Source organism: Pituophis catenifer, unplaced genomic scaffold (genome assembly GCF_029215685.1).
Source record: "Pituophis catenifer annectens isolate HBS135680 unplaced genomic scaffold, rPitCat1.0.hap2 SCAF_1, whole genome shotgun sequence".
Taxonomy (NCBI): Eukaryota; Metazoa; Chordata; class Lepidosauria; order Squamata; family Colubridae; genus Pituophis; species Pituophis catenifer.
Window position 1 is genome coordinate 55053582 of NW_027256881.1, and position 21057 is coordinate 55074638.

General features: G+C 38.3%; 1 protein-coding gene across 2 annotated transcripts in view; it reads right to left on the bottom strand.

The window, feature by feature from the left end:
- Positions 1–11339: 11339 nt before the first annotated feature.
- Positions 11340–21057, bottom strand: part of PPP1CB (protein phosphatase 1 catalytic subunit beta) — a 71961-nt gene continuing 62243 nt past the window's right edge. For both annotated transcript variants that reach the window (XM_070932444.1, XM_070932443.1), the window contains exons 5-8: positions 18076–18147; positions 16819–16970; positions 16160–16294; positions 11340–14281 (exon numbers count right to left, since the gene is read on the bottom strand). In XM_070932444.1, coding sequence (XP_070788545.1) covers positions 14177–14281; positions 16160–16294; positions 16819–16970; positions 18076–18147 — 464 coding nt within the window. In that variant the 3' untranslated portion in view covers positions 11340–14176. The remainder of the gene's footprint in view (positions 14282–16159; positions 16295–16818; positions 16971–18075; positions 18148–21057) is intronic.

The window sequence follows — 21057 nt, forward strand, 5'->3', positions numbered from 1 at the left end:
ACCGGGAGCCAGTGCAGCTCGCGCAGGAGGGGGGTCACATGGGAGCGCCACGTCGCTCCCATAACCACCCGCGCGGCCGCATTCTGGACCAGCTGGAGCCTCCGGGTGCTCCTCAAGGGGAGCCCCATGTAGAGAGCATTGCAGTAGTCCAAGCGGGAAGTAACAAGAGCATGAGTGACCGTATTTAACGAGTCCCGATCCAGAAAGGGACGCAACTGGCGAATCAGGCGGACCTGATAAAAAGTCCCCCTGGCCACGGCCGTCATATGCTCTTCTAAAGACAGCCGTGAGTCCAGGAGGACACCCAAGTTGCGAGCCCTCTCCGTGGGGGGCAATGACTCGCCCCCAATAGTCAGTGATGGCGCCAACTGACTATATCGGGATGTCGGAAACCACAGCCACTCGGTCTTGGATGGGTTGAGCCTGAGCCTGTTCCTCCCCATCCAGATCCGCACGGCCTCCAGGCACCGGGACATCACTTCAAGGGCATCATTGGGGTGGTCCGGGGTGGAGATGTACAGCTGAGTATCGTCAGCGTACTGGTGGTACTTCACCCCGAAACCACGGATGATCTCACCCAGCGGCTTCACATAAATGTTGAACAGAAGGGGCGAGAGGACCGACCCTTGTGGCACCCCACATACAAAGGGCCTCGGGGTCGACCTCTGCCCCCCTGTCAACACAGACTGCGACCGGTCAGAGAGAAAGGAGGAGAACCACCGTAGGACGGTGCCCCCCACCCCTAACTCCTCTAGCCGGTGCAGCATGATACCATGGTCGATGGTATCAAAAGCCACTGAGAGGTCTAATAGGACCAGGACAGAGGAACAACCCCTGTCCCGAGCCCTCCAGAGATCATCAACCAACGCGACCAATGCCGTTTCCGTGCTGTACCCAGGCCTGAAGCCCGACTGGAACGGATCCAGATACGACGATTCATCCAGGTACTGGGGGAGCTGTCGCACTACCACACTCTCAACAACCTTCGCAATGAAGCGAAGGTTGGAGACTGGACGATAATTTGCCAACACTGCCGGGTCCAGGGAAGGTTTCTTGAGGAGAGGCCTCACCACCGCCTCTTTCAAGGCGGCAGGGAAGACACCCTCACTCAAGGAAGCATTTATAATCCCCTGGAGCCAGCCTCGTGTAACCTCCCGAGAGGCCAGCACCAACCAGGAGGGACACGGGTCCAGTAAACATGTGGCTGCGCTCAGTCTGCCCAGTATCCTGTCCACGTCTTCGGGCGTCACAGAATCAAACTCTTCCCAGATAATACTCACAAGACCTGCCTCTGTCCTCCCCGCTGAATCTACCCAGTCAGAGTCCAGATGTTCCCGAATCTGAGCGATTTTGTCATACAGATACTGTACAAAATCCTCGGCTCTACCCTCCAAGGGGTCCTCCCGCGCTTCCTGGTGGAGCAGGGAGCGGGTCACCCTAAACAGGGCAGCCGGGCAATTATCTGATGACGCAATAAGAGTGGCAAAATAGTTATACTTCGCCACTTTTATCGCCACCAGGTAGGTCCTAATATGAGACCTTACCAGTGTTCGGTCAGATTCAGAATGGCTGGCCCTCCAACCACTCTCCAGGCGTCTTTTCCGGCGCTTCATCTCCCTCAGCTCCTCGGTGAACCAAGGAGCCAGGCGAGATCGACGCCAGGTCAGAGGCCGCAAAGGCACGACCCGATCCAAAGCTCCAGCGGCCGCCCTATCCCAGGCGGCCACCAGCTCCTCAGTCGAGCCGTGTGCCAGAGCCTCAGGAAATGGTCCAAGCTCCATCTGGAACCTATCAGGATCCATCAGGCGCCTGGGGCGGTACCACCTCAGTGGTTCCGCCTCCCTGCGGCGGGGTGCGGCGGTTCGAAGGTCAAAGCGAAGGAGGGAGTGATCTGACCATGACAAGGGCTCGATCACTATATCCCCTATCTCAAGATCACTCAACCACTGACCAGAGACAAAAACCAGGTCTAGTGTGTTTCCCCCCGTGTGAGTAGGGCCATGAACTAACTGGGTCAGGTCCATGGCCGTCATGGAAGCCATGAACTCCCGAGCCACCTCAGACGCCTCACCGATGGATGGCAGGTTAAAATCCCCCATGACCATAAGCCTGGGGGTGTCAACCGCCACCGCGGCTATAACGTTGAGCAGCTCGGGCAGGGCTGCCGTCACGTGGCAGGGAGCCAGGTACGTAACCAGCACACCCATCTGCACCCCATGACCCCACTTCACAAGGAGGGACTCACAACCAGCCGTCTGAGGAACAGTGACCTCCCTCAGACCAAGACCTTCTCTAATGACAACCGCCACCCCCCCCGCCCCTCCCCTGTGTCCTCGGCTGATGGAATGCGCGGAAACCGGGTGGGCACATCTCAACGAGGGGAACCCCCCCCTCCTGGCCCAACCAGGTCTCCGTAATACCCGCCAGGTCCGCTCCCCCCTCCTGAACAAGATCACAAATGAGGGGGGCTTTATTTACCACGGACCGGGCGTTGCACAGCATCAGCCGAAGGCCCAGGGCCTGAGGGTCTGTGCAACCTGGGGAACGAGAGGAGCATTGGAGGCTGGAGCGCGCCACCGCTTGGAGCCAGCGGGCGCGTGCTCCCACAACCTGATGTGGCCCCCTGCTCCCGCCATATCTGCCCCTCCCACCCACAGTACTGATGTAATGACCATCCATAACACAAGCTCTAACCCCCACCTTGACCCCGGTTCCCGCATCTCTAGTGCCGTGCTCTTCAGCCGGCTCTGGCCTCCTCCCCAACAGGTTCTCCCCCAAACCCACCAAACCCAACCCCCTCCCAGAAACCTTTAAAACCTTATCCTAAAACCGTATAGATTAAAAAGTAATGGTTTAAGTACATATCCTTGTTTCACCACTTTAAAAGCCTTGATATCTTTCAGGTGCCCTACTGGGGTGAATCTAAACTGAATTTGAGTATTTGTATATATTAGCTTTCTATCCAAATTCAGCTGATCTAGCTCAATCCATGGTTTAATTCTATCAATAGAATTAAAAGCTGCATGAAAATCCAAAAGGAAACATACAATCTCTGGGTGTGTTTTATATTCTTATTTATCAGATACTCCAATATAAAATAATAATCAATTGTAGAATAACTCGCTCTAAACCCGTTATCGCACTTCGTTATCAAAGATCCAATCCTCTAATTTATTAGCTAAATATTTTACATAAATTTTAGCTATGATGTCAGTCAGACTAATTGGTTTATACTTCTCCAGGGAAGGTACCATTCTTCCATTTTGGTATATTGGGATCACTATCCTTGTATTCCAGGCCTAGGAAAGTAGGCCACAAGAATTATTGCTATTAAGTAGTTTAACCAAAATAGGCTTCCATGAGACAATAACACCTTTTAATAAATCATCAGAGATATATTCTTCTCTGGAGACTTTGCCTAATGGCAATGCCAGGATCAGATATTCAATTTCTTTTAAAGAGCAGGGAGCAGTGGTGGGTTGCCCCCGGTTCGGACCGGTTCTATAGAACTGGTAGTAAACCAGCGGGAGGCTCCACCCACTGACTCGGATGTCATCAGAAGCGATCTGCATATGTGCAGAAGAGTGCATAAGCGAAGTGAGCACATGCGTGTGGGCACGATGGGAACCGATAGTAAAGGTAAGTAGAACCCACCCCTGGCAGGAAGCCAGGGTATGGTTTCACAAAGTTGTAGGTTAATTGAAGGATTAACTGGGGTAGGATAGGGAGTAGGATTTGGTTTCAGTAGGATTCAGATCTCTGCATTGTTCTTAGCCTCATCCAAATTGGCATTTACCAATTTCCAATGCCAAAGAGACATTTGATATAATGTGTTGTGGCCCGCCAGCGGCCTGCGCGAATCATGGCTGATCCCGACGATGAGGAGGCTGGTATGGTGTCACGCCAACAGCCTGCGTAGCCGGCGCCTCGCGTTGGACAGCAAGGAGGCTGAAGAGGATGTGGTGCCAGAGGCAGAGACTCAACCAGGGCCTTCAGAACCTCCAGAGGCTCCTTCAAGTGGAAATAGCGAAGTGGAGGAGCCTCTCCTCAATGCCCGAGCACGCAGGGCTGCCAAAAGGCAGGAATGGCTACTCAGGAGGAGGAGGTCTCCTGGAGAGTAAGGCTTGAGGATAATTGGCCACTCCCTTAGCCTACTTAAGTCACACGCAGTTAGTAAGTTTCTTGCTAGAAACAACTTGTAATTATCATCAGAGCATTTTTGGAAAAGTCTTCTCGTATCTTGCTTTCTGGGCTGGTTGCCAATCTTTGCCGGACTTTGGTTTATTTTTGCTACTTAATAAACTTGATAAGGACCATTGGTGTATGTCAATATCCTCGGGAATCCGGAGCTGGGGCAGAACATAATGTCTTCTTGTGTTTTAGGATACATTTATACACAATTTTCTTTCTAAGCAATTGTATTGCTCATGAGGCACAACTATCTTTTGTTCTCCTTGCCAAATTCCTATCTAGGCAACATGCTGTTCCACATGCCATATCAAACCAAAGACTACGTTATTGGTGAATTGAACTTTATTTAGAAGTGTCCTGCCTTGATTTTTTATTTTCAGCATACCACCATCTTCAAAGCCAGTATATTGGAATGTGATAGGCTGCTGATCACTACAGTCTTGTGGAATAACACCTGTGGTTTTAAATGTTCCTATTATGCCAGAAGGGATACATACATAGCTGTATAGTTGTTAATTCCCCATTAGGATGGATAGCTACATATAGATCACTGGTTTAGTTGTCATTTATTATGTTCAGTCCTCTTGTTGTTTACAAAGGTAGGACATGTCTCATTTATAATCTGTGCATTTAATATTAGTTTGATTTAACCCATGTTATAGGTCTTACTTTTGGTCCCCTTCTTTTACATTTGTCATTGTCTGATAAATTGATCCCTCTTTTTCAAAGCTTTTAAGGTTAGAAGGGCATGAAGTTATCGATGGTGATGTTACCTGTTTATTAACTCTTCTTTTAAGCAGGATAATTTTAACTATGATAGGATTTTGTTCCATGTTGAAAGTATTGTCCATATTGTGCCAAATGCAGCTCATGTTTGCTACCAGCTTCTACCCACTGCAAACAGATCTGCAGGTAAAGATGGCAGGCCTTCCCAACAGATTCTTTTTTTATGGGTATGGCAGCTGAGCACGCAGAAAACAACCTAAGAATTCCCTAAATGTAAGTGCTTCTCCAACTACATGTAATTTGCCACACTACTTTTGCAGTGATGTTCTGAACGACATTGTAATTAAAAGGTCCTGTAAGATTTGCTGTAGGAATAAGTTCACTACTCCTAATTCTCCACTATTATTTCAAGGAATGCAACATTACTTTTTCCTAATCAAGACAGATTTCTCATAAACTGGGTAGGTGAATGAGAAAAACTAGCTATATATTATCAAAGGGTGATAAGATGCTTCTTTGTGATGTCATTGCTGCCATAGAAACTATGTGTGCACACAAATGAAAGTGCCACATCTGGCAGCAGAAGAGCATGGAAAGTTGAGAGAGGAGGCAACATTTTCAGCTTGGCAGGGTCATCAAAACAGTTCATCTGATAAGGAACAACCTTACACTCTTAGGTACATTTCCACTTCCAAGCCTCAGAAGATGTCTCAGGAAGTTGATTGGTTACACAGCCAAGCAGGTGTGGGTAAGGGCAATCTATATAATCCTGGAGGATGAAATGACCATGAATGCAAAGTGATTTGTTTTGTCGATGTTTCCAGCCTGAACATTAAGCAAACAGATGATACAGATAAAGATGCTGCTGGTCAGTCTAAATCTGCTGAATCTGCCACAGAACTTGATCTGGGGAAAATGCAGGACAAAGAGGTCATAGTAATAAAGGACAGTGACACACCAGAAGAGTCTTAAGACAGAAGGAGCAGTTTGTCTGTTCAAACAAGGTTCAACCGAAGAGCTTAATGTTATGTCCTGTCTTTTTGATGACCTGCAAAAATATGTATGTGGATTTCAGCATGCACTATCCCCTTCAACTGCCCCTCCTGCACAAAAGCCATTGGCAGCGGACAAGATGTCCCAGAATAACAATAGAGCTTTCAAAACTTTGGAAGGTCAACAAACGCTATCAGATGAAGTAGCAAGCACTGTCCAAAACCTGTGTACTTTGGTTATGCAGATGGCAAGTAAAGAGATCTCTGAAAATTTGGAAGATGCCCCCAGCAAATGTATACACCAGGCAATCTATGCTACTAAAGACAGGAAAGCTCTTAATCCCTCTGGTTTGGTAAGTAAGGTTACATCCAAGATGGTGAATGAGATGATGGAAAACGCTCAGGATTCCAATAAAGATAAGAAAGAGGAGGGTAAAGGACTCCCCAAGAAAACATCACTTTTTTAAAAAAATGGTGAATTTATAATCTCTATTTCTTCAAGTAAGAAATATGCAAAATATAAGGAAATCTTTTTTTTTCTTGAAAAATACATATCAGATTAAGAACTAGCAACATGATTATGGAAAATAATAATCTTAGCCAAATATAATTTTGGTCACTAAAATGCCTCTATCTAGTTTATGTCTCATTCCAAATAAGTACCGGTATTTTCTGTAAATTTCAGTTTTCATAATTAGCTGGACAGCAGGGGGCAGCAGACATCCACTGCCAAAATCAAACTGTTAATTCCCTTGCAAAATCAGTTTGCAAGTACTATACACATTACAGAAATTAAATTTATAAAGATTATGGGGTCATATCCATTTGGTATGGTACAGTGCATGAAACTGGTCATTGTGACTCATGTAAATTGTTGTATCTTAATGTTACATAAGAACCAAATGCAATACTTATTTTTATTTGTATATTGTCTATCAGGATTCTTGTTAAGGTTTACAGTTAAAAATAAATTCCCAGAAACCTTGCTGGACAGCTTCTAAACAATTTGGGAGGCAGTTTTTGTGAATTTAAGAGAAACAAGGAAGATCAAACAGGACTTGCTTTTTGCATGATGGATTTTGGCAAATGTGCTTTATTCTGAAGGTTTATGTATTGAATTAAAGCACTGTGGATTTGGCATATGAAACTGAACCAAGTGAATACTTGAGAAAAACAATAACCAAGCTTTTTCAGCTGCTGATGCCAATCCAATCCAATGCAAATAGAATTTCAAGTAGGAACAAGCTTTTATTCTAAAAGTTTATTATTGTAACCATGCAATACTGTACAGATGTTTGTTACATGGGGAGAAATGACAAATCTTTGCAAAAAATATATATGTAGAAACAATCGCAATGCCAAAGATATAAGATGGCAAGATATATATTATCATGGATTTTCTACATGTAATGTATGGCTATAAAAACTGAATGAAAAAGGGGGAAAACCAGAAAAGCTGAGAAAAAATCAGTGCCTTTGAATGGTGATGGTACAGACTGTTGAAAATGCCTTGAACAGTAAGACCGAATAATTCAATACACCTTGAAATGAAATAAGAAAACTCACTGGAAACACTAATAAAAATTATTAACATCCAAGTTTATGTATTAGTAGATACCCAGTGTGGAAATAGAGTCTTTGGAGATGATTCTGCCTGGAAAAACTAAAGTAATAGCAAGAGGCCAGCAGAAAATAAATAGGTTGTTTTCCTCCTATCCTTGGCCTGTTCCTTGCATTGTATTTCATTATACTTACATGATTTCCCCTCAAAATAATTTAATGAAAGCTGCAAGCATTGTAGCCTTTGACAGTCTTAATCTTTCCACCAGATAATGTAGATTAAAAAAAAAAAAGGAAATGATAATAGTCCTTTATTGTTATTCTTTGAGAAATTTAGAGTATTTCTGTAGATAGCTGTCCCTTTCCAAGAAATAACACTCAAATTTCAGATGTGTCCATGGGGCAGGGCTGTTGGACTCATATTTCATAATATAAAATGAAGAAATGGTAGGGATTACATCAATGATCTATAGCTTATTATTTTTGCAAAAGTTCAGATAGATTACTTAAGTAACTTTGGGAAAGACAAGGCTTTATGTTTGAGAGGAGAAAAAAGTTATCTCCCCATCCCATAGATATTTTAGCAATTTATACAAAAGTGATATTCTTCACCAATTTTTATGACCAAAACATGAACTCAGGAATAATTAACAAAAATATTTGAATTTTTTTTATTTTGTCACTGATAAATTGAATATCCTGCATTTTCCAAGTAAACACCCAATGTTAATCTTATCCCAGATCCCATAGATCAGTTCTACCCCATGAAGACGGAATTATATAGCATTAAAAACTGGCACTTCCTTGCAATATGTTGGTTCGCCATCTTTGAGCACAGGGATTGATGAGTTCTGGTAAATCCATTTAAAATGCTCAGAAATTAAAGCTGCAAGTCCAATTTTGTGTGAACATTTTGAATCTTTCTAAAACTGTTGAATTTTAGATTCTGAATTTAGCTAAATTTGATGCACATTTGTAATTAGCAGTAATATTTTGTTTGAAAAAACATGGTTAGGATCAAGAAAACCAGGGTTATACTTGCATATACTGCTAGATTTCACTGAAGTCAGGGACTTAAAAGACATGTCGACTCAGCCCCTTCTTGCTTCTGTACAATGCTCTTGATGCAAGTATCCATTGGTTGCCATCATTTGATCCAAATAAAACATGCTGGGTTGCAAGGTGATCATTTTCCTAATCACAACCCAGCTGAAAGCTGCTTGAGACATGAACAGATTTCCAAGAGATAGTTCATAAGTTTAAGTTGATGTTTGACTAACAGCAGGATTGGATTGTCAGCAAGCAGAAAGAAGTTACTTCTTAGTATGAACACATATTGTATATGAGAGTATGGGTTATTCTGATTTGAATTTATCCTAGGTTTCACAAATAAATGTGTGTACCCTCTTAATGCATGCAATTTCCAATACACTATGGCAAGACGGAGATTTCAGGGAAATTTCATCATCTGTTCAATGCTTATTTCTTTTTATTGGCCTATTATACATTTGAATTCAAAGATGTGCAATAGTATTGGACCTAAAGTTTTGACTAAATTCTATGGTCAGAATCCAAATAATTGGTAGGTTGTGTCTTGAACAAGCATTAAGAATTTTAGATTATCATCCCAGTACATAATCAGGTACTTGTTCAAGGGAAAACAGACAAGGAAAGCTTCATTGTTAAAAGCTGAATTTTGAGACGTCTGTAATGCCAGGAAAAGTGGAAAACAGACAATTCAATGGCATATAATCAATCCATCTAAATGATAAATATATCCAACAGCTGCTGATATTGCTCATTAGGAGGAGAGGGAAAAAATATAGTTCATCACCCCAGTATTTTTTTTCAGTTGGAAACTACCCAGAATCTTGTTTGAAAACGCTACTAAGAATTAATGGAGTGTTTAGGTATGCTTAACATTTATTTCTAGTTTCACTGAAGAAACTGATAAAATAATCCAGTATGCCTTTTTTGCCTATTGCTGTGAAACAAATTAATTTTTTTTAACCAGCAAGTCATTAATAGGAAAATTATTTTTTAAGATCACTAAGGTTACTTGGTGCTGACCTGAATTGGTTATACAAGTGCTATAAAATTTTAAAATCTATATTTTTATAAGTTGCATCTTATTTGTGTATTGTTTGCTTCCCATTATAGTTAAAGGTTTTTAGTAATAAGAGACAATAAGATAGCTTATTTTAAGTTATGGTTTGTTCAAAGTTTGAATAGTCCACAATTGGCTGAATTTACATTGAACAAAAACTGTAATGGCTTGTATTGCATAGTAAGGGTACCTCATTCCTCTCAAGTTTTAAATTACACGTGATGGATGAACCTGAACTGTGTATTCCGCTATGCTTTTAAAACAAGGTAGGAAAAACAGGCAGGTCAGTTTCGAAGGCTTATCACTTTACTTTAGCAGTGGTCACATTTTTGTGTGAATATGCAGCTGAAAAATCGGGGCAGGCTGCATACACTCTTTCTAGAGAAGTGAACAGCTTAAATTGTAGTAGTTGCCAATATTTTGAATAGCTTTCCAGCTGCTTCTTCCATACTGATGCACTGGGGGATTTTTTTTTCAATATTTATTTTCTCCCATCTCATATTCTTAACCCTGGATGACTTACAATTAATTAATTACAATTTTACAGTTATTGGTCTGATCTGGTCCTTTTTTATCTTTCTTCTCCACCTAAAATACAAAATTAATACCGCTATGTAGTAAGTAAATAACAAAAATCAGAGCAGTCTCTCAAATATGCATATTTGAAACTGGTAGCTTGCACATACTTTAGTGTCTTCCAAATCAAGAAGTAACAATATTAATGACTTAACAGATGTTACTTACCAGTAATTCCACAATTTTAATTTTCACTCCACCTTTCTAAATATTGATATTGGCAATCCCAACAAATCTATATTTGTGGGGGCAAAGGAAACGTCTGACAAAATGTGGGGATTCTACTAGACTTGCAGAAAAATAATTGAATCATTAGATGAGGGTTAGATGAGACTCTGGATGTCTTCAAGTCCTGGCAGGAAATGTCATACCATCACAGCTTCTTAATCACTATAGCAACCAAAAATGTTTATGTCCATTCTCTTAACACATTTGTGAGTAAGTGTAAAGTAAAAGAAAATTCTGCAACAGAGAAATGAATCTGATTCATATATAAACAATATGAAATCATGTTCAAGGATGGAAAGCCTTGTTTTATTTTCCAAAGTATTTGGTTAATTACAGAAACATATATTAGATTATAACTACTAGAAGTATTGCAAACAAAATTTCCCCAATCTTTTGTGTCTACGTAAGATGGATATCTACAAAATAATTTAGGATTTCTTAAATCTGCAATGTGTATATATTTTAATATTTCTATAAAGTTTCTATCTGCAGGGGAGGGTAATTTGTACATTTCATGTTCTTTTGCTCACACCAAAGATAGTGTACTTTTGTGTGTGTCCACGTTTCTTAAATGTTGTGTGTTAGCATCTGTTCTGCATGGAAACACTTTTTTCTTCTGCCTTTTTAATTGTCTAAGTTTATCTCCACAATACTGACCACTATGAAATAGGGATATTGGTTAGTACGTAGTTCTAGACATTTCCCAAAATTCAGCAGATATTGGGATGCTGCACAGAAAGCTAACCCAATCCATTCTAGCGAAGCAAGAACTTAACTGGAATTTAACTGGATTCTACAGATTATCTTGCCTTTGGGATTAACAAGGTTAGTGGCATTTAAAGAGGTGTTCTTCCTTTTCAAAACATCACATCTGCAACAGATTTAACAGCAAATACATCTTGAGACAATGTGTACAACTGAAATGTGTTAACGTGCAAATAAGAGACATGAATACAGTATCAAGAGGTTTAGTTGTATTTATTCCTAAAACTCAATATTCCTCCAAGTTGGCAGGACACAACCAGCTTGGATATGATATTTTGCATCCACAAGATGGGTTTTAAACAATGTCCATTCACACATGTGGAAAGAAGTCTTTTATACAGTTTGTTCAAAAACTATCCTGTGATCTACTTTCATATCGGAATCTTCCAGCAGTCCATCCACATTGCACAAGATTGTCTTTAAGCAAATTGCTTATGACAGTTTGATGGAACAATGGCAGGAAAGAAAACTCCACACAGTAAGAAGTACTTAGAAATAAAACTGTGAAAAAATGCTACTAGAAAGTGACATCAGCTTTACAGAAAGATTGCAGAAAAAGGAACTGTGTTCCTTTTACGCAAGCAATGAATGGAGGGGGTGGGAAGACAGACAATAAAATAAGATTTAAAATCATGCTTAATACATTACAACTTCCATTCTGGTTATACAGAAAGGATATGCACCCATGGCCAAAATATTTTTAAAGGAACTGCAAATGACACATTACTGATTTTTAAACTGAATTTATGGCATGCCAGAGCTCATATATCAATGGGGATTTCGTATTCATGGACCAGTTCTAAGGACTGAACATGATTTGCCCTTAAACACTTGAAATAAACTATTCTTTCAGAAATGTTTATAAGAAAAAGATGACAAGTGGTGATTTTAGTGACTATATTATTTGTTGCACAGATACTAGAATTCTGCTGTTACCAGATATTAAGAAATGACAAGAGAGATATCAGTTACAGGATACTGATAAGTAAAAAGTTACTGTCTTTCAATAAGGTTTTGCATGCTTAGATAAGCAGTGATGTAACAGCATTTTTTTTTTCAAAATGTTAAACTCAGATGTACAAATTAATGCTCTTAAACACTTAAATAAGTGTTCACTTGTAAAAAAAAAGGATCATTATTTGACCAGCAGCTTTATAAGCTTTGCTTCCATTTTCCCAATTCCTAATGTGGTTATTGGCATGAATTCCTCATCTATCTAATGACTCAAGTTCACCTGTCAGATGAGAACTTTTTATCACTGTGCTGGATAACAGCAACTGAAAATTAGTCATTGTTCTGGAAGTGACATTTGTTCAGCAACTTGGCACTGCACCATTCTTATTACTGAGTTCTGTGATTTTAAAACAGGAAAATAACACTGTTTTTAAATACCCTTATTGAATGTTTATATTAGTATCAACCTTTTACCCACATAGCAATTAATGCATGCCATTAAGAGCTAATGAATTTTAAAAAAGGATTGGAATAAACAGTCAGACTTCAAATGAATTAAACAACTTTACTAAATGAAAAAAAAAACTACATTTAATGTTTAAAACAAAATGGAATTAGAAAAGGCTTCAATTTAAAGAACTTCACTTAGCAGAAATCACTTGCATAATATGTGCTATTTATAAAATGCAAGTTTCAAATCCTCAGGGTAACATTTGCAAAGGCAAAATTAAAGTTTTACATTTATTGTTGCACACAGAATGGTACAAACTGTAACCTTACCTCTTAAATCTTACAAGTTTGTCAGTGTCCAATAAAAGTTTGTAATCCTATTCAATGAAATCTTTGTCTTTCAATTTTTATTGTCTTACAAACTTTACACATGACCTTACACTTATCATTAATATGAATCCTTAAAAAAGGAAAGCAGGAAAAGAAATACTGCATCAGCTCTTGATCATGTACAGAAATTATTGCTACTATACGTACACTACAAAGCAGAAATCTCTACATGAATATGAATTTTGATCATGAAAATCCAGAAGATATCATTCTTTGTGACATAAGCCTTACAATCATGTAGTTATTAGACAATTCAACCACCATTAGTTTTAGTTACCCTACTGTTTATTTATCAATATACATTTAAATAACCCTCCTGGAGTGTTGGCAGGGAAGAAAAGGGAAGAGAAATAGCACTTCCAAGGCTGTCAGAGAAGAATCTTCACGTCTTCTGAGAAATGCAGAATACACTTTAATGCAAGTATGGCATTATCAAGAAGCTAAGCATGCTGAAAAATGTTTCATGCTAATAAAATCTAATGCAAGATATTCCATGACCAACAAAGAAGAAATACAACTTTTGATCTATTTTAGTTGAATGAAGTGCTGTTGTGAGTATAATGTTAGTTTAAAATGGTGCAGTGCACGAAGTGGCAGACTAAGTAACAAGTTTTGTTTCATGAAAAAACACTGATTTCTAGTCTCTTTGGAAAAGGAACATTACTGTAGGAACTAGCTTGAGCTTGGTTTGTCTTTAATCACCAGACTCCTATTAGAGGGGCAAACACTTAGTCAGCAAGATTACTGGAAGAGAAAGAACAGCAACAGCTGGCTATTCAAATCCCTTCCACAGTTCATTTTTAGCCAGGGAACATTACTAAGATACCTTGCCATCATTCTAGCTACAAAATAGAAATAAAAGCAATTAAGCAACAGTAAGACCACATTACACAAATGAAACATCATGCTCTCATCTGATTTAACTATTACATTAAGCTTAAATTGGGATGTTGGTCAACTTTAAAACTGACATGTATGCAACCAAAATAATTTGTTTAGATCTGATTTACTTTATGTTGATTACTGGAACTTGGTGTATACTTATTACAATACAGTGTTGCACATCTGTCAACTAGAAAATATTAAGGATCCTTTACCCGTCTCTTTTAAGTTAAAGATGTGACATCATAAAGGTTGTCAAATGGCTGGATGGTTTTACAGTGCACACTTATTATATACTGTATATATGGAGTTTTGTCCTTTACAGATCTGATGATGTTCTACTGTATACCTTTCTTCACCTCTTCTTCGGTGGATTAGCTGTGCGAGGTGGAGTGACTGGACGTCCAGAATTCAGTCCACCATACTGGTACTTTGCTTTCTTTTCAGAAGGTTTGAGAATCTTAAAGAGAAAAAAGAGTTCAGTCTTTATGAGCTGGGAAATACTTTGCATGTCAAAAAAGCATTTTATGTCACTATAAAATGGCTGCCAGGCCTGAACTAGCTATACGAATCTTCACTTAGGGAAATTGAAAAGAATAGAAAACAAATAACTTGCCCAAGATCACAAATCCATAGCAAAAAGGAGGACAGATGACCTGAATATAAACCCATTATTTTGAATCTATATGCCCTTAATTGGGATTATATAATCTTAAACAGTTTTCTCTTACCTTGTACAGCCATAAGTCTTGCAAAATTATGACTACCAGATCTGCAACAATTATTTGTTCTATTATGCAGAAGTCATTTTGCAGACAGTGGTGCTCAGAAACACATATAATCAATCCTTTCAAAATACTACAGGTAATCCTTTGGTAACGCCATAATTGGGAATAGAATTTTCAGTGCTATGTAAGGTCATAAAGCACTATTGATGTTACATGACCACATTCAGTGACATTAATCCCATTGCTGTCATTAAGTCAGGACCACCTCATGAATTCCTGCTTGTTTTCAACAATCAAAGTCAATGGAGAAAATGGCAGGAACTTGCAAATCCTGGGCACTTGCAAGCAGGTCAGCAGAGAAGCATGGGACTGCTGCAGCCTGGCAGGAGTGCAGCTGGGTCAGGGCCAGTTGCTGTTTGGAGGCAGAAGGTGCACAAGCGGGCCAGGGCTGGCTGCAGTGGGGATAGCAAGAGAACACAGGGTAGCCAAAAGAACAGGGATGGGAAGAGATAAAAGGGGCAAGAGAGTTGAAATGTACTCCCTGATCATAAAAATCATCATGTGACCAACAGCCTTTTTTCTTAAAATCTGTAAATCATCCAGTGTCATTTTGATATTGAGTTGTGCAATATCTAAATTTGACAAATAAAAACTTTCAGGGCTGGCATAAGCATTATTCATTCTGCACCATTGCAATTTTAAACAGTCACTGAATGAATGATTGTTAAGTGAAGACTAACTGTAGACCGATTCCCTCAATGAAGAAAATTTCATAAAAACAAGGAGCTGGGCTGGTATATTCACAAGTTCTGAGATGTTACAAAACTTGTTACATGTTCTTATTTCCTTGTCCATTAGATATACAATTAAAGAAACACCAAACAAGAATTCCAGTTCTGCTTAAAAGGATTTTGGAGTTGTCATTATCCACAAACTATTATTTAAGAATATTTCCGATTTGCTAAACAAAACAGGACAATTTCTGGGTGCTATGTTTTTGACTGTAGAAAAAACATCGCACGTTTTGGAAATTTATCTGGAGTTCAGAACAAATCAGGCTGACTAGCATGGAAGTAGTGTATTTTTTGCTCTTATACATGAGATGCATCCAATAAAACTGTAGATGTGGGTAAAAATTTTGTTATAGTGAGGTTTACAAATACCCATTCATTCAATTTCTATAACCACCCATGTTACTGCTAAATTGAAATTTTAAAAAATCAGTGCATTTGTTGATTGCTGTGGTATCAGAAAGGGGTGGGAGCGCAGAGTTTTGTAAATGACATCTCAACAAAACACCAAATCCCGCTTGTGCTTTGCACTAATTGGGTATTATTTTACCTACATTATCAAAAGATTCCATTGACAGAGCTCAAGTTTGGATTCACACCTTCAGGCCTTTTATTTTGATTTGATATAATGGACATAATAATTAGTGCTTTCCAACAGAGAGCTTAGCCTTTACAATCCAAAGTCCTAATCTTCAATCAAGATTCAAAATAAATTTTATCTTAAGTGATTCCAATTAATTTTTACTATTTTGGTTTTAGGCATATACTAATGTTTGTAAATTTATGATATGGTTAATATCTTAAGACAAAAATACCTACCTGAAAAGAACACATTAACGTTTCATCCACACTCATCATGCCACCAGCATTGTCAAATTCTCCACAGTAATTAGGAGCAGAAAATAGAGTAACCAGCTGTCGTTTAGCAAAGAATTCATAGCCATCTTCAACCACCTGTCAGTGAGGAAAACAGAAAGCCATGTTCAATATATCATAATTGTAAATATATCTATAATTTTAGATTGCTTGTTAAGGAGTAAATATTTTGTCTAAAAATAGCCAAAATCATATTAAAAACCAGGATTTTTAATTTTAAAATTTAGATAGCAAAACAATGAAGTGTATGTATGTATGTATGTACACACACACACACACACGAGAGTGGGTGTATTAGTAAGCAAGACTGCCTATACAAAAGCTCTATATTTTTATAGTACATTTTAAAATGAAGGTGTATATGAGCATATAGTGTGACAATGGTCCTGTACAGTAATTTCACAGGAACGATTTGGGTGCAACAGGGTATTTGTATTAACAGAAGTGATAGTCATCTGCAATCCAATTTACACTGGCTAAGCTACATGAATCTACATCTACAGAATACACTGAATGCAAAAATAAAAATAAAAGAAATTGCCAAAGCATAACTTCTGAGAATAAAAAATAAAATCTAAATTTTAGCAGTAATGTTTTCATACCTGATGAGCTCGACAAATCAAGTCCAAATCATGCCTGTTCAAGAATTTGCTGACCACATCAGCTCCAAAAGTAAAAGAAACTCCACGGTCATTTTCACCCCAGCCTTGCACATCCTTGTCAGGATCAGACCACAACAGATCACAGAGCAAGCCTTAAAAAGGAAGAAAGTATACATTCATTAAGACTTATAAACAACATTACATATACAACAATATGAACTCATAGCTGCCATTTCTTTAGTTGGTGTTGGCTTTCATTTGCATTGAGTTCTTCCCAAGAACCTACGATATTCTAATGCAGGGGTGTCAAACTCAAGCCCTGGGGGCAGGATCTGGTCCGCGGGACTGCCCTGGAAACCGCGAAGGACCAGCCTGGGGTGCCTCTGCCAGTGAAAACGGAGCTTGGGAGGGCAAGCTGTTTTCCCTGGCAGAGGGTTGCAGGAGGTCATTGCAGCTGAAAATGGAGCTTGGGAGCCCATTTTCACTGGCAGAGCACTTGGGCCGCCACCGGCGCCCCCAACCCAAGTAACGAGCTGGCCACACCCACCCCAGCCCCCTGAAGTCAAACACAACCATGATGCGGCCCTCAATGAAACAGAGTTTGACATCCTGTTCTAATGTATTGGTATGTATGTGTGGATCAGCGTTTGTAATTGACAGATGGAAATTTTGACAATATTCTAAGTGTTATGCAATTTTTGATTATTGCTGTTAGTGTATTTAAATTTATTTATATATATGTAGCATAAATATATATATTTAATTTCCAAAGCTACAATCACTAAGCACTAGTTTACAATTCACTGGTTTCATGTTCTAAAAAGTAATACAATTTAATAACTTACTTAAGACACAAACAACCCTGAGACCCAAATTGATAAACAATAATGTTTGACTAGTTTTCATATACAAAGAGCCTACCTCAACTTCTTTAAAATCTAAAAAGCAATTTAATATATAAAGTGGGACTAAGTCATAATTAGTACTCACTAAACCCAGTGGGACAAAATTCCCATTGTCAAGCCACAGCATTAATAACTAGAAAATGTCTACAGTGCATTTTCTATAATTAACTTTACAGAAGTTAAAGCTTTAACTTTAATAACACATTTTTTAGTCCCCTTCCCACGAGATTCTAGGTGGTGTATGTTAATTTCTAAGTATTAGTTTCAGGGCCAGACTATAAAGTATTTTGAGAATATGCTACTAAAACGACAGTTGCAGAAGCACATACTTAAATCCTTAAAAAAGTTTCACCTGTGTCAGGAACATCTGTGGGTCTCATAATTCTTCGGATCTGTTCCATTGACTGCAGATCTGGTGACAATCCTATAACAAGAAGAGATTTTAAGTTTACTGTAAAAAAAAAAAAAGATCAACAGCATTTATTCTCTATACTTTTCAGTTAAATACAGTCAAGTTAATCAGCCTTATAGCATTTTTGTAACTTGTGTTACTAATGCTGATATTACACTTTTAAATAGAGCACCACTACCATTTTTTACATGTCTGAATAACAGGAAAGGAATTCTTAACTGACCCATACTTTACAGATAAATATAAGACAAAACTCTTGATAGCGAACAGTTGTAGTTCAATGATCTGGCATAAGAGTAGGAATTTGATTATTTTTTTTGATAAGCATATATAAAACCATTCAACATTTTTAAACTCAGAACATGTAAGTATTCCATGCTCAAAACCAAAGAGCAGGCATTTTAAGAACTCTGTTTTTGGCTAACACTTTTAATAACCGCAGCCTTTTTGAACTGTACAGTTAAGTGTTCTGTGCATTGGGACCAGAATGCTATCTTAAATTTCTTTCTGTGCCACTATACAGCAGCAAGGTTATTTTCTGCTACTATCTGCTTACATTGTGTGAGGTGATCTTGAGGAAACAGAGTTAAGCTGCAGGCGGCATTCTGGATCTCAGAAAGGACTTGTATTGCTGCAAGGAACTGCTGTGACTAGACACGAGTTATTGCCACCATTCAAACTTCACTAGTAAGTAAAAGGTTGCCTCTGATGGTTTTAGTTCTGGTATGCAGCTGTAGCAGCATCATTTTAAAACAGTATAGAAAAACAAGTAAGTAATTCAAGGGAGGGAGTACAAATAGTAAGCAAGCATAGGGTTAGACTACACATATTTTATTTCATTTCAAGTTTTTCTGACTTTGGTATGTCTTGAAATAGGGAGGACAAAGGTGGATATGTTTCCGCCTTGAGTTATTTGTAAAAATAATAAAGGTATGATACAAATAAATAAAACATTTTGTTATCCAGAAAATGCACGGATCAACCTAAAACATACAATTTTCTAAAATCAAAGTGATTAAGAACAGGAATCAATAAAGAAAAAGTTAAAACATTACAGGAATCTAGCATCCCTACGAATATACTTATGGAGGGAAATGCAGTAATGGATTGTATGACTTCTACTTTTAAAAACCATCACTATTTCTAAATCACCCTGAATAGTACTTAGGATACAAAACACTGCTTCCCAATTATCAAAAGACAAATCCTAACTCTTTTTAAAATAACTAGCCTAGTCCCAATTAACATACTACATACATAGATTTATAGAACAAAATTTACTAGAATAGTAAATTAGCAGATAAAATATTCATTGGACATACTATGATATAGGGAGAATTTGCACAAGGAATTGATCAAACTCAATGAGTGCTGTTTCTGAAAAGCTTTAAAAGGATTACATGATTTTTAGAAATCAAGCCTGTCAATTCAAACTCTAAGATTTATAAAAGCAATACGTATACTTTAGTGCAGCTACTAGAGACTCTTATGACAAATTAACAAGACTTGAAATACAATAATTATCTTTTCACAGTTGAGTGAAAAGAAGCAAAATAACCACAAGTAAGCCATATTAAAAGTCAGTACAAAGTTTTCTACAGAAAGCTAAATCTAATGTTATGCTAATAGACTTCCTCAAGTACAAAGCAAATATGCACGGACCTAGTTCTAGGGAATTTCTTAATTATGTAGCATGGGACTGAAGGATAGAGAGGGTGTACAAGATGAAGAATTTGATCTGTTTACATTCCACTCATGAAATAAGACCACTGTACACAATTCTGTGCCTACACAAATACATGTTCTAGATCAGATAAAATCCATTGATAATGAACTGAGAAAATAGTTCAGTCTAGAGACTAATCCAATATTTTCATTTTATAAACGAATACTGTCTTCCATATATTTATTCCAAATTCAGTTATTTAACATAAAAATAACTCTATGGTATCTTAGATAGTTTTTATCTTCCTGAGTACATGTGCAAGCTTTTTTCTTTAGATAGGAAAGTGTAGATGGGTAGAACAAATACTAAACTAAGTGCTTGCTGCGGTACCACTTAACCCAGGACCAGTTTTCTAAGTTATCCCATTAACACTTCATAAAACTGTATTGGCATTATCATGATCACACTTTCCCACTCTTTTGTTGTTACTGTAAGCTAGTATGAGTGTCCTATGGATAGACAGAAAGAAAACAGCTATTTCAAATATCTACTAGTCGCTGTTTATCACCAGAAGCTGAATGGAACTTTGTAGACTGGGTATAGGCTCATTATGATAGATGTTCCAATAACCCTCCATTTGGTATATTAACACATCCTTTGAAAAAACAGTCCATAGATTTCCAGTTGGTCTTGCAGGATGACAATTCACTGAGACCTTTAAGTTCCTGAACTAAGTGCAAGACACTAGGAACTTTTCCCATTATGTATGAAATCTGATTTTTCTCCAACAAACTATCTTTAACAAAAATATTGTTAAACAAATGCTTCCTTGTAAGTGTGTTTTAATAATCATTTTAATCCCAGAGAAAAATTTAGTTTTTTAAAGAAGTGTTCATAAGATCTTTGAAAATCTAGGATTTTGTTCTTTTAACTAATTTATATTGTGTGAAATGTTTCAATCGTATCAATACTTGGTTATTTTTTTTTAAGATTGCATCTTTTATGAAATTGTTATTATACAGTATATTAGTTGCATGTTCACATATATGAACTTCATCTACAATTTCCTACCCAGTTAAGGCCAGTGTTAAGAAATGTAGTAGTTAAAGCTCATTTGCTGGGCCCCTACCCTGAGACAAATTCACATCAAGCAACTTAAGTATCAGAAGCTGTAATTCTCATCAAGCTATTTTAAGGATAAGCTTATTTGGAACACACTTGCTTTAATTTAAAATATTAGGTTATGATCTATTCAT